Source organism: Mizuhopecten yessoensis, unplaced genomic scaffold (genome assembly GCF_002113885.1).
Source record: "Mizuhopecten yessoensis strain PY_sf001 unplaced genomic scaffold, ASM211388v2 scaffold5141, whole genome shotgun sequence".
Lineage (NCBI taxonomy): Eukaryota > Metazoa > Mollusca > Bivalvia > Pectinida > Pectinidae > Mizuhopecten > Mizuhopecten yessoensis.
Genome location: NW_018405900.1, coordinates 2,019,736 through 2,033,060, shown reverse-complemented (window position 1 = coordinate 2,033,060; position 13,325 = coordinate 2,019,736). Strand labels below are relative to the sequence as shown.

Below are 13,325 nucleotides of genomic sequence, written 5' to 3'. Positions count from 1 at the left end.
TCGTCACAATCCATACACCTGCTCAAGTGATCAGCGGTACCGTTAGCTGACCTAGGTACCACTGCGTACTCAAACTTACCCCATTGTCGGAACAGAAACAATACAACTCGCATGCAATGCCCTGCAGCGCGGCCTTTCTGCTCCCTATATTCACTATAGAGCATGCATTTTTATTGTCCATCACCAGTTTGATGTTCTTACCTCTCATCTCGTCGGCCACACATTTTTTTTAAATGATACTTTACCAAAACATGTTAAATGAGTATACCAATGGAAAAATCGAAATATTTTGTGGATAAAGCACTCACATTTTGCTATGGCGCGCAAAAACTCCTATGGCGCACCTATGGCGCTAAATCTCCTATGGCGCAAATTAGTGAGACCCCCCTGCTGTGGCTATGCCGAAAGGCAACACGTTGAAAATGTAATATCTTTTGTTATACCTTGATCTTCCCAACTAAAACCCAAAAAGGTCCGATGACTAGGAAAAATCTCCACATGATGGTAAGCAGACTTGAGGTCGAATGTAAACAAAAACTCACCTTCCGTGAACAAATCACGTGCCGTCCTGGCATCCTCTTACTTAAACTTGAATTTATGCAAATGAGGATTGATATGCCGACAATCCAAAACAAGGCGTGGCTTACCTGCCCTGTTGTAAGCAACAGTAAGTGGGTTTACGATGCACGGCTGTGTCACTACTTCGTAAACTAAACCCAGCCCTAGCAACTTTCCTATCTCAGACCCAACAAAAACTGGATCGTTTCGTGCAGACTTGTTATTGTGCAAATAAACGCCAGTCGGGATTACCCGAAACGGGATCTTATACCCGTCCGACACAATGGATAATACGGCATCGCATGTACCTTTCTCTCGCCAGAAATCCACTCTCTGCCTCAACCTACCCATCGGCGACTCGCTGACCTTACCTTTCATGCTAGACAAATTAACATTTAAAACATCAGAATGCTTTACGTCGCCCTTTCGTGCCTCATCTGAATTACACAAAGGCGTACCATCAGGGAGAACATGCTTAAAATAGCAAAATTTACTTATCTTACTGCCGTTCGTGGCTGCCATCCCTCCGGACACCCCGGGACACTCCAACCTCCAGTGGCCAGGCTTACCACAACTATAGCATAGACCCGGTCGCTGTGCCCTCCATGCCGGCCCGGACCTGCTGCTGTCCGTCGTATTAGAAGTAATAGTAGCCGTAGGTCCGCCGAATCGTTGATAAGGGGTATTAAATCTGCGACCTCCCCTCGCTGATTTAGACTTTGATACCGCCTTCATTTTCCTGTTGGCCCTATTAGTGGCCCGGTCCATCCTCTTTTCGTCCTCAGAATCCTCCGCAATGGGATTAACGATATACTCGTCGACAGCCCTCCATCCTGCCTCCGACGTGTCGGCCAGCTTGACCAACTTTTGCCTATAGTCTATCATGTCCACGCCCTCCGAAACTATGGCCTCCACTGCCCCTGGACCTGACTTCGTAGCATGCCCAACTTCCATGAATTTAGCTTTAAGCTTCGTGTTGAACCTATACTGGTCCTCACAACTCTTCTTGCTGAATTTATGTGAATCCACACTCGCGATATTTTGCTGTAGTTTCGATATCTGTGCCTCAGAATTACTGGAAATTTTTAATTCAAAAGCGTCTAGCTTGCTAGATATAAGCCGGTCCAAATGGGAAAGGACTTGGTTCTGCGTATTGGCAACCGCATCTTTCACCTTCTCTGCTATAGCCTCATTAATATCGGGGTTGATAGCTTCCCCCTCCATATTCATGCTCGTAGTCAAAGTTTGATGTGAACCGCGCGTCCCGAATAAGCGACTAGAAATGACCCTATACTATAGGCCCCGTGCTCACCTNACACAGTCAGGAGTTGTAGTTAAAACTGTAGTGTACTAGAGTTAACACATCCGGGATCAGATGCTGACGTCAAAGTTTAGTTTAGGCTATATATATCATATAGAGAGTAAGTAGATCTTCGTGAAGTGTCGTGTTATAGAAGGCAGTAGGTGGTATATTCTCTATAAATCTATGACAGAGTGGTGTTGAATATATTTGTCATGTTTGTGATATTCTGCAAGAGTTACTATGTTCATCAAAATTTATCAGGAATTTTCGATTCCTTCGTTAAACGAAATATTTTGCCATGAAGAGATTGGTGAGGGATACCGAAAGATTTTCTTTCTTACATAAAAAAGTAATACAGTGAAATTCTGGATGTACTTCAAATACTGAGTTATTGATGTTAGAGAGAGCCCAACATGTTATTGTTAAATCTAAAGGTTTCGGAAAAAGACTGATATGTGTACTTCTTTAATCGGATGGTTTTCTATAGAGGCGTATATCAATATCAAAACGCTTTTGTTTTTAGGCAGGATCAGCAAAATGAAAAGAGGTCACTGAATCTGCTGCAGAGTATTCATTTTGAGGTATTTTATGTATACAGTTAATAATCATAGTCAAAAAGGTTATATACCAGACATTGTCAGATTACTAAAGAAGAATAATCTATATGAATACATTATACAATTTATAAATGATGGTGTTTTTCAAAATAAAATGTATTGGAAGTCATTGATTTATAAATCCGTAACAAACTATGAAACTAATACATGGATGCAAAGAATGTCTAATGACACAGACTTAACACGATTTTTATTGCTACATGACTGTCTAAAACCTCATAATTTATGGAAATTAGCCTTGCGTCACTCAAATTTTCTTGACAATATCGGATATATAATGAAATTGATTGTATCTATACGTGTAATTAACATACAACTTTTATGTCATCATTGTGGCTATTTCTACACAGATTTTGTATCTCATGTGATTCTGCATTGTTCTGTAACAGAAAATCTTTGTGACAATTTATGGTGTATAATTGCCTGCATTTCAAGTATTGAACTCAGTTCATATCTGCATTCACTGCCTGACTATTCAGTAATTCACATTTTACTAGGAGGCCAAAGGACCAATAATTTAAATGAAATTGATTTTGAAGAATTTAGACTAGAATCCGTATATGCGATAAAAAGAATGTTTGACTTATATACGTAATAATAATTATTATAATAATGTCTTACAAATACTTGCCTTTGTAATATAAGGAAAATGTAAAAAAAAAAATCGAACATACATTTTGTAGGCAAGGTATTATTATTATATATATATACATATATATATATATATATATATATATATTTACTGGCTACATAAACCAGTATTATATCACTGATATTTAACAATATGTATATATACGTTTGTGAATGTGTATGAACGTCACGATTGTTGTTTGTAAATAATGTATTATTCATGTAATATCATTGTATCATGCTCTCCAATTTGGAGGAAATAAAGATGATATAGAGAGTAAGTAGATCTTCGTTAAGTGTCGTGTTATAGAAGTGGTATATTCTCTACAAATCTATGACGGAATATGAGGTAACAATGTTATTGTGGGCACCTTAGATGAGAATATGCCGTTATCTATAACGAAAGGCCATACCCAAAATTTGAAGAAAAATATGGCATTCGAAATACTCCTTTGGCTTCAGTACTATCGATACTGGGAACCGTCTTCTGCGGTTATCACATCCCTGGTTATACAAACCAATCAACGAAACGGACTTTAAAAATATATCTTTATGACATGAACGATAAAGCCTTTACTTCCTGCATCCGTTTACTAACCTATTAAAATTCAAAAGTTTTTACTAATATTCAAATTTAAGCGGCCTTTTTTAAATCTTAACGGATATCTGTATAGACCTGAAGTAAATATATACAATCTTAGTCTTTTGAAATCTATTATAAAATGCAAGACCTTAACATGTCCTTTATAGCTGCGATAACGTAGCTTTCTGACGACTAGAGATATTTTTTTATATAGAGGAGGCCGGGTATTAATATTAGTTCTATGTCCTTTAGTGCCACCTCCGATAATTAAATGCACTGAAACTTTTTAGTCTGGTCCTTAAACGTTGCTATCCGAGAGATATAAATCATACAGTAATGTCGATGATCCGAAAAGGAGAGAAATTCCTTCTGTAACATTATCTATGAAAAATCCGCTATTTCTCTTTCTGATTTAAAACATGAATGAATAAACAGATCATGAAATAAAAATGGCACAACGTTCAAATAGTTTTTTTTATGATTAGGTCGATGTACAAACTACTTTCACTTTCGATGTATGATAGAGTTACTGTCCTTTATATCCGGAACAAATCAAATATGGCTGCGCCCATGGATGACCATCGGATCTAGCTTATTCTTCTTGAATGCGGTTAAATGAGCTTTAATTTCTAGTTGTTGTGGTTGATTGTTTCAAAAATTATTTACTCATTTTGTATTGATGATATTGTCATGAAGGTTTTCAATTACAAACAATGATTTTTGTGTGAAAGTGGAATTGAAAACAAAGGGTTTCACCGGCACCGCTGGGTTCGTCGACTTCGTACGGAATCATGGATCAGATGATATCTAAAGTGTCCAAGTTTGCGCCTACCAACGAATTCCTTTTACAGGGAAGCATCATGGAGAATGCGCACGACGTACTATTGCATCGACTTCGAGGTTTATGTGACAACTCGGACAGTCCATTCGAAACATTCACAGACAACGAAATGATTTTCTCAATGAGTATGTTGCGTTTACGATGATATCTCTCTCTCAATTAATACTGCAGCAAAGTCTTTCGAGTTAAATGGGCAGCGTCATTAAAAAAGTGTAAAGAGGCAGGGATCACTTTTTGCAAAAATACTTATAAATAAATAAATGTGTCAACAAATCAGTTGATGTTGTCATAGAATAGATCTATAGCCATGCACCATTTTTTGTCTACGGATGATTAGTTTTTAAGTTCAGAAAGCACAAGAAAACGTAATTCAAACTCAAATGTCAGTGTTTTGATCACGTTTTTAAAAAATGGCGCGTGCGACGACTTTGCATTCTGTTTTGTACTATAGGAATACATTTACACTATAGAAATACTTTTTATCATATAAATTCTAAAGGTCATCATAAAATGTTAATATGCTGAAAAAAAAGTTTCAAGCCATAATTGATCCGATTTGGATCCTGACATTCGCAAAAATTGGAGACGCTGATTGGTAACTTCGGAGTGTTCTATAAATATCTCAAGTGAGCCCTGGGTGCTAATTTTGTTTGTAAGAACACCCATCGATATTTTTCCTTTGATACAACCATAAATGAATACAGTTCCTCCTCAGAATTTTCAATGAATTAATAAAATGATGGTTTGGTGATCCGATTTGGGTACTAGCTGTCACCTTAATCGTTTCTATATTTTTATTTGACAAATTAACATATTTTATAAGTTTAGATTTAAGATATATTTAAAAATTGACTATTTTATTAGCCAGAGACGTACAATGTATAATACTACACTCTGGCTTTATATGTCTATGGAATAACGTATAAATTTGATTAGGGCGAACAGGATTTAGGGCGAAAGAACCTGTTACCATATGTAATCCCATGTACAGCTGATGTACGGAATATATTTGTCACTATCTTTCTGGGACACTCATGGCAAGTATGATGTAATTATCTTCTAAGACTGCAGAAACTGACTTTTAAATCATTTCTGAAGAAAAAAAACTTTCTCCCACAACCACTATAGGTATTCTCACTCTCGGCTCATTGCCATTGGATAAACCTACTAGGAGTTGGTAAATATTTTTGGTTACCCACTTGTGGGTAACAACCTGCACATGATTTCATTGGTCAATGTTTTTATTATGATGTTAAGTAACAATGCCTTGTGATGTCATCTTCCAGTGTGACATCATAGTTCATTGCCATTGTTTCAGAATCATGAATAATGTACATGTATTCCCAAGACAAACATATGGTTTTCTAGATATAATATCTGAACACTGGGAGAGAAAAAGGTCCCCAAGCTCGTGATGGTTGATTATCACATTTTATCTAACTTGCGTTATTAATTATCAAACTGTAAAAGACACTCGGTAAACCTTGCTTCTTTAAACAATTTGAAAATTACCTAACTCAAGTAAGAACGCGACAATCAACCATCACTCTTTGGAGAACCCCTATTTGTTTCATTTTTATTTATCATATATCAGCAACTAAACATGCTATAGAATTCATTAATATGAATAAATAAGGTTGAATAGAGTTTCTTTTACTTGTAGTACATGAAGTATTTGTACATTGCTTGTAGTACATGTAGTATTTGTACATTGCTTGTAGTACATGCAGTATTTGTACATTACTTGTTGTACATGTAGTATTTGTACATTACTTGTAGTACATGTAGTAATTGTACATTGCTTGTGGTACAGGTAGTATTTGTACATTGCTTGTAGTACAGGTAGTATTTGTACATTACTTGTAGTACATGTAGTATTTGTACATTACTTGTTGTACATGTAGTATTTGTATAATTTTTTCTTTTAATAGAAAACACCACCATCACACAGGCCCTAAATCTAAGAGTGAGACACTCTTTGATTGAACAAGACTCGTGGTAAGTATACATAGGTGTCAACCTCTGAAACCTCCAATAAGGGAAATCTCCCTCACTCCACATTTGAAATGAGGGGGAAAGTGCGTGAAACGCAACTGAAATTGCTTTAATCAATTTATCTTTCCCTTTTTATATATCAAAATAGCTCGAAAAACATTCATTTGATACAGATACACCTGTTTTGATCATTACACACACCCTGCAGTAGCCAGGAGATCATTTGACCATAGGATGTAGATTTTGAGTTTGTGTGAGTTTGAACTTAAATGAGGGAGTCTCCTTCTTAATGAGGGAGGTTTGACAGCTATGAGTATAGAAAGCTTAAATGTGAAGTATAAAAAAAAATGTATAATATTCTTCAAATTCTGAATCAATATATTTTGACAGATTTCCATCAAGTTCATGAAGGTAATACACAAATGAATTCCATATCTGCCATCAAACACAAAGTAAAATTGTAAATGCTACTTTTTATGCTAATAAAGGCAGGTGAGATATGCAGGTATGGCCGAGATGGGAGACAAGAATCGCCCGACCATGGTGAGGCATGTCATTGATTGCAGTACCTCGGACAACATTGTACTGTTCCTTAATGAGCTGGGCTTCAGGTAAGACAAAGACGTTACAAATAGTAAAAGGTACACGTAGCGAAAGGAAATCATGTAACATTCTGCAATGAGTTCTGTACGAATGTCCATTTGATGATTCTCTAGAGCTTGTATCTGAAAATTGTTCCCATATCATTTTTTCATTTTCACACATTGCCTTTGAAGACTAGTATACTTGAGTATCCTATGACTGACTATCAAGGTTTTAGGTGGTTTCACCCTAAATTCTGTTCACTCCGGGATCCGTGTTGGTTCGCCTTTAAGTAGTGTATGAATAAATCTGTCTCATGAAGTTTTCTGATGGACCAGATCTCCACAATGCATTCACCAAAATTCTTTTGACAACAACATTGTTCACGAAACATGAAAACAGTAAGTTTTTAATCATTAAAAGCATTTAAACTGATATTTATAACTTGAGTAAATATATGCTTAGGGTGAAACAACCTTGTGCAAACTGGATTAGGACACTACCAATCAAATCTGTGTCCTCCCGAACTCTAGACGGACACTACCAATCAAACCTGTGACCTCCCGAACTCTAGACGGACACTCTACCAATCAAACCTGTGGCCTCCCAAACTCTAGACTGACACTCTACCAATCAAATCTGTTATCTCCCAAACTCTAGACGGACACTCTACCAATCAAACCTGTGACCTCCCAAACTCTAGACAGACACTACCAATCAAACCTGTGACCTCCCGAACGCTAGACGGACACTCTACCAATCAAACCTGTGACCTCCCGAACTCTAGACGGACACTCTACCAATCAAACCTGTGACCTCCTGAACTCTAGTCGGACACTCTACCAATCAAACCTGTGACCTCCCGAACTCTAGACGGACACTCTACCAATCTAACCTGTGACCTCCCAAACTGTAGATGGACACTCTACCAATCAAACCTGTGACCTCCTGAACTCTAGTCGGACACTCTACCAATCAAACCTGTGACCTCCCGAACTCTAGACAGACACTCTACCAATCAAACCTGTGACCTCCCAAACTCTAGATGGACACTCTACCAATCAAACCTGTGACCTCCCGAACTCTTAGACGGACACTCTACCAATCAAACCTGTGACCTCCCGAACTCGAGACGGACACTCTACCAATCAAACCTGTGCCCTCCCGAACTCGAGACGGACACTCTACCAATCAACCCTGTGACCTCCCAAACTCTAGACGGACACTCTACCAATCTAACCTGTGACCTCCCGAACTCTACACGGACACTCTACCAATCAAACCGGTGCCCTCCCGAACTCAAGACGGGCACTCTACCAATCAAACCTGTGACCTCCTGAACTCTAGTCGGACACTCTACCAATCAATCCTGTGACCTCCCGAACTCGAGACGGACACTCTACCAATCAAACCTGTGACCTCCCAAACTCTAGATGGACACTCTACCAATCAAAACCACCTGGTTGCCAAAGATCAACTCGGTCCAGTTCCACTACAAATGTGGTTCATACTCTGAATTTTGTAAATTGAACAGAAAAATCTTATTTCATACGTATCCTTTTCAACAAAAATTACAATTCCCAAGAAAATATATATTGGTTAGGCATAATAAGTTTCTTTTTCTGTTTAAACTTTTCACAGGATGGACCATGAATTTGTTATAAAAGGATTTTATTTCCATAAAGGAAGAATGAAGGTGACCGTTTCAAAGATTTACAAGGTTAGTAAATTTTTGTGAATAAAGTACGAGCAGAGATCATGGTTAAGTATTCCAACCCAATGTCAGCCCTATATATTTTGTATAAATATTTCACCACCTGCACTTTTCTACAGTGTACAGACATTGAAAAGTTATTTTTCTGTCAAATTCATGTTAACTCCTTTAAATTCATACAAAGACGGTGATAGGTTGCGGGACTTTTAGGTAGTTAGTGTAACGTAAATGTTGAAGTAATTCTCAGTAATGTTGAAGAAGGTTTAACATGACAAACATATCATGATGGGTAGAGCATGTCAGCTTCCTTCTTTATATTCAGGAAATCCATTTGGCGGAGATGTTTTTGAGAAGGAAACTATGATAAATATATAATTCTTTGTAAACCTTTTGAAAATTCAATGAGGGAGATTCCACAAGCTCAAAATTTGAATAACATAACGTATCACTCACCTGGAAATGTAAGCAAATTAGATTGAAGTTGAAATAGCCAGGGGATATATGTATATGCAATTGGACAAAATCCCCGCCCCTCTGTCCCAAGGGGGTGTCAGATTCACTGTTGATACAAAATTAAGTTCCCTTCACCAAAGGATGCTTTAGACCAAACATGGACAAAATCCTGTCATTCCTACAGAAGAAGAAGAATTTTAAAGAATTTGCTGAATTACCCCTATTGGGCCCCAACCTTTAGGCCCCAGGAGGGATCAGATCCACCATTTATACAAAATTGATTTTCCTTCCCCATAGGATGCTACTGTTCAAATTTGGTCGAAATACCTTCATCTAAACGGAAGAAAAAGGATATTAAAGCTATTCCTCTATATCCCTTATTGAGCCCCCCCCCCCTCTTTGCCCCCAGGGGGGTCAGTCCCACCGTATTTACAAAATTGGTTCCCCTTCACCCAAGGGTGTTCAATACCAAATTTGGACAAAATCGGCCATTCCTACAGAAGAAGAAGGATTTTGAAGAATTCACTATTTCCCCTGTTGGGCCCCACCTCTCTGCCACCAGGGGGGCCAAAATCACTGTTTATACAAAATTGAGTCCCTGGCTCCAGACTGAATTAGGATAAAATCCCTTAATCCCTACGATAGAAGAAGGATTTTAAAGGATTACCTCTATTTCCCCTATTGGGCCCCACCCCTCTGCCCACAGGAGGGATACACACACTGTTTATACAAAATTCAGTCCTCTTGGCCCAAGGATGCTCCAGACTGAATTAGGATAAAATCCCTTAATCCCTACGGTAGGAGAAGGATTTTAAAGGTTTCAACTCTATTTCCCCTATTTGGCCCCGTCCTTTCCCTCAGGGGGCCCTCACCCACCGTTTATACAAAATTGATAGCCCTTCGCCTATGGATGCTCAAGACCAAATTTAGTCAAAATCTACTGGGCTGTTCAGGCCTAGTAGCATTTTAAAGGAAAAGTTGACGGACGGACGACATACACTGCGGTATGGTACAGTATAAGATCACCATGGTCCTTCAGACCAGGTGAGCTAATAAAATGTGTGTATGTGGGTGAATTTCTTCCCTTCAAATATCATCTCTTAAGTTATTCTTTTATATGAAATCATCAGATCTTAGAATCTTTGAATAGTTCAGCAAATTAATTGCTTGGAAATATTAAATTTAAGGGTTCAAAATCCGGAGTCCCCTTCAAAATAGGGAGGTTTGGCAAGTATGCTGTTAAGTAAATGGAAAAATGCTGAACAAACTGGAACTTATTTTCATTGTGTATTTAAAAATACAGTGCTAGGGCTGTCTGCCCTAATCATAATCAAAATTATTAAAGACACAAGTTAAATTTTTCCAAGTATATGAAAGGCAATGCATGTTACTAGATATCCTGTACAGTGTGGTTATTGCTTGCCCTAGATGAACCAGCCTGGAAACACAGAGAACCTGGAGCCATTCTCGACGTCCAGCCTTGTTGAACTGTCCGTGGTCACTCAGCAGTCTGGTGGGGAGGGCATTGCCGAGGACATGAAAAGCTTCTCAGAACAACTAAAACCGTATCCTTTGATAATATCTGCCACTGTATTTGATGATTTATTAATATAATGCTTTTAAAAAGCACTGTGTATTGATTTAATCAAACAATTACGTCAGTAAGACCATCGTAAAAAATAGTTTGTTTGCAAGTTTCCTGACCAAGTTTCCTCACCTAAACTGACACCTACGTACTCAAACTTGCTTTGGATCTTGTGGTGGGTTTTTTCTTTATAAAATATCACTGACACTTTTGGTTTTTACATACAAATATGGGATTTCTGAAGTAAAAAAGAAACTACCTACCTACCGACCCACTGAACAAATATGAGTTAGGAAACATGATGGCCTATAAGTTGTATCTTTCTAGTTACGTCAATAAGTGTTGTTCATACATTTCTACCCAAGTCAGCTAGTGTTGGCAATATACTACAAATCTCACTAGAGTTTTGATCCGTCAACTGTCAGATAGTATTGGTATTGTAATTGTTTAAGTATATACACTATACTACATATTATTTGACCAGAATCATATATATGTACCTATACTTTTAGTTCATTCAAATATTAACACCATGTAGACCTTTTTCAAATATCCTATAACAACATCACTTTGTGGAAAGTGTAAATTATAAATTTATTCTTGCCTAAAAATAATTGTAAACCGCCTTAACACCATTCCAGACTTGTGCAGCTTGAGAAGGTGGATCATCGACGACTGCAAAACATCTAGATATCTGCCTGATCCCTAAAACGTATCATTCTCTATAGGGTGGATACAAGGTTTGTCAGATTCTAGGAAACAAGAATCCGTGACCTTTGAAGGCTTCTGTGGAAATAATGAGGTCTTGCTTTAATATTCCTGATGTCTGTTATTTTGGTGTAATAATAATGCCAGATTCCAGTGAAGAGTTCTTCATCTTCAAATACAAAATGGTCAAGGCCGAGAGACATCATTGAAGGCAGTCACTCTCACTGTTACTGACAAAGTCAGTGTGTCTCTTTTTATTGTTACTTATGAACAAAGACTTTACCTCGCTAAGTACTGGAAAAAAACAACAAACACTGTCAATGACAACTTGGGAGGATCTTAGGAAAACAGGTGAACCTTGGTATTCCTGAATGCTTGCCTTCTAGAAATGGATTTCCAGTTACATTATCGGGACTATTTCTACAATAGATGTGTTGAAGATCACCTTGGACAGCTACTCTCTGGCTGCATGTTACACAATGACTGAAGTCAAGTTCAAATGGAATTCAAACCAACAATATTACAGTACAGTATTTGACCAAATGAATGCCCCATCCTTTATAAGCACCTCCTATCCTTTTTTTCTGCCACAGGAGTCCCATCCCTTCACCATAATTTTTCAACATACTTTGAAATAGTTTCCGTTATCGCTGTTCTTTTTTTGTTTATTTAGAACTTTGGAAAAATCTGCAATCATTCTAATTTTACCAAAAAATCTAAAAGCCTAAAGCATTTATTGAGTCAAATATGGTAATGTCATTAAAGGCGCCGCAAGGAGAGCAACCATTTTCTCATTACAATGTACTTAAATGTAAATGTAAAACCTTTAACTTTCATCATAAGATGGTGTACCTGATGATTGGGGAGTTATTTGTGGAACAAATGTCGTACACATGTATGTGTGTTGATATTCCATGATCTGAAGAGGTTATCACGAACGTTGAATCTCTTAATACATGTAATGATTTTCTTTACTTGAAAATATAGAAAATTCTCAAGGACATGCTGGTATTAATAATGACATTATAATTAATAAATTTGGTCTTGAAATATTTTGAATTGATATGTTGATATACAAAATAAATGTACATGTGAATCGTTTCAGTTTTGGAAATATTTATTTGTACAACTTGTGTTGAACACTTTACCTAGTAATCTGATGCTGCTTTCAGGCAAGCCTTGGCAAAGTTTTGCAAGGCCTGCGTAAAGATTTGCAGGTCCACCAGGATTTATACCAGAAAATGTTGAATTTAAGAATAAACAAACCACAGTTGAACCAGCTACGTGAAAGGGCCCCCAAGGTTTATGTGAAGGGAGATAACTAATGACAGTATGATGCAGACAGTAACATAATTTGTATTCTATGTCATTAGTGCCGTGGCGCGGCATCCGTCGTCCGGCCGTCCGGCCGTCCGGCCGTCCGGCGTCAATATTTTACTTTAAACGACTTCTTTTTAATAACCGAAAGTCCTAGGGTGTCGATATTTGGCCAGAAGGAAACTTGGATAAAGGGCTACAAAGTTTGTTAAAATGAATGACCTTAACCTATTTTCAAGGTCACAGGGGTCAAATATGTCAAAAACTTTAAACATTTTCTTCTCAATAACCAAAATGCCCAGGGAGATGATATTTGGCCAGTAGCATGCTTGGGTGAAGGGCTACCAAGTTTGTTCAAATGAATGACCTTCAATTATATTCAAGGTCACAGGGGTCAATTGTATTAGAAAACCTTTAAACAACTTCTTCTGAATAACCA

At 37.6% G+C, this 13,325-nt stretch overlaps 1 protein-coding gene across 1 annotated transcript; it reads left to right on the top strand.

Annotated features, from left to right (window-relative positions):
* Positions 1 to 4,239: 4,239 nt before the first annotated feature.
* Positions 4,240 to 12,663, top strand: LOC110450291 (mediator of RNA polymerase II transcription subunit 18-like). Its single transcript, XM_021497748.1, has 6 exons — positions 4,240 to 4,657; positions 6,464 to 6,530; positions 7,016 to 7,138; positions 8,751 to 8,829; positions 10,705 to 10,841; positions 11,503 to 12,663. The coding sequence occupies exons 1-6, from the start codon at positions 4,483 to 4,485 to the stop codon at positions 11,549 to 11,551; spliced, it is 630 nt and encodes a 209-aa protein (XP_021353423.1). The 5' UTR covers positions 4,240 to 4,482; the 3' UTR covers positions 11,552 to 12,663.
* The last annotated feature ends 662 nt before the right edge of the window (positions 12,664 to 13,325 follow it).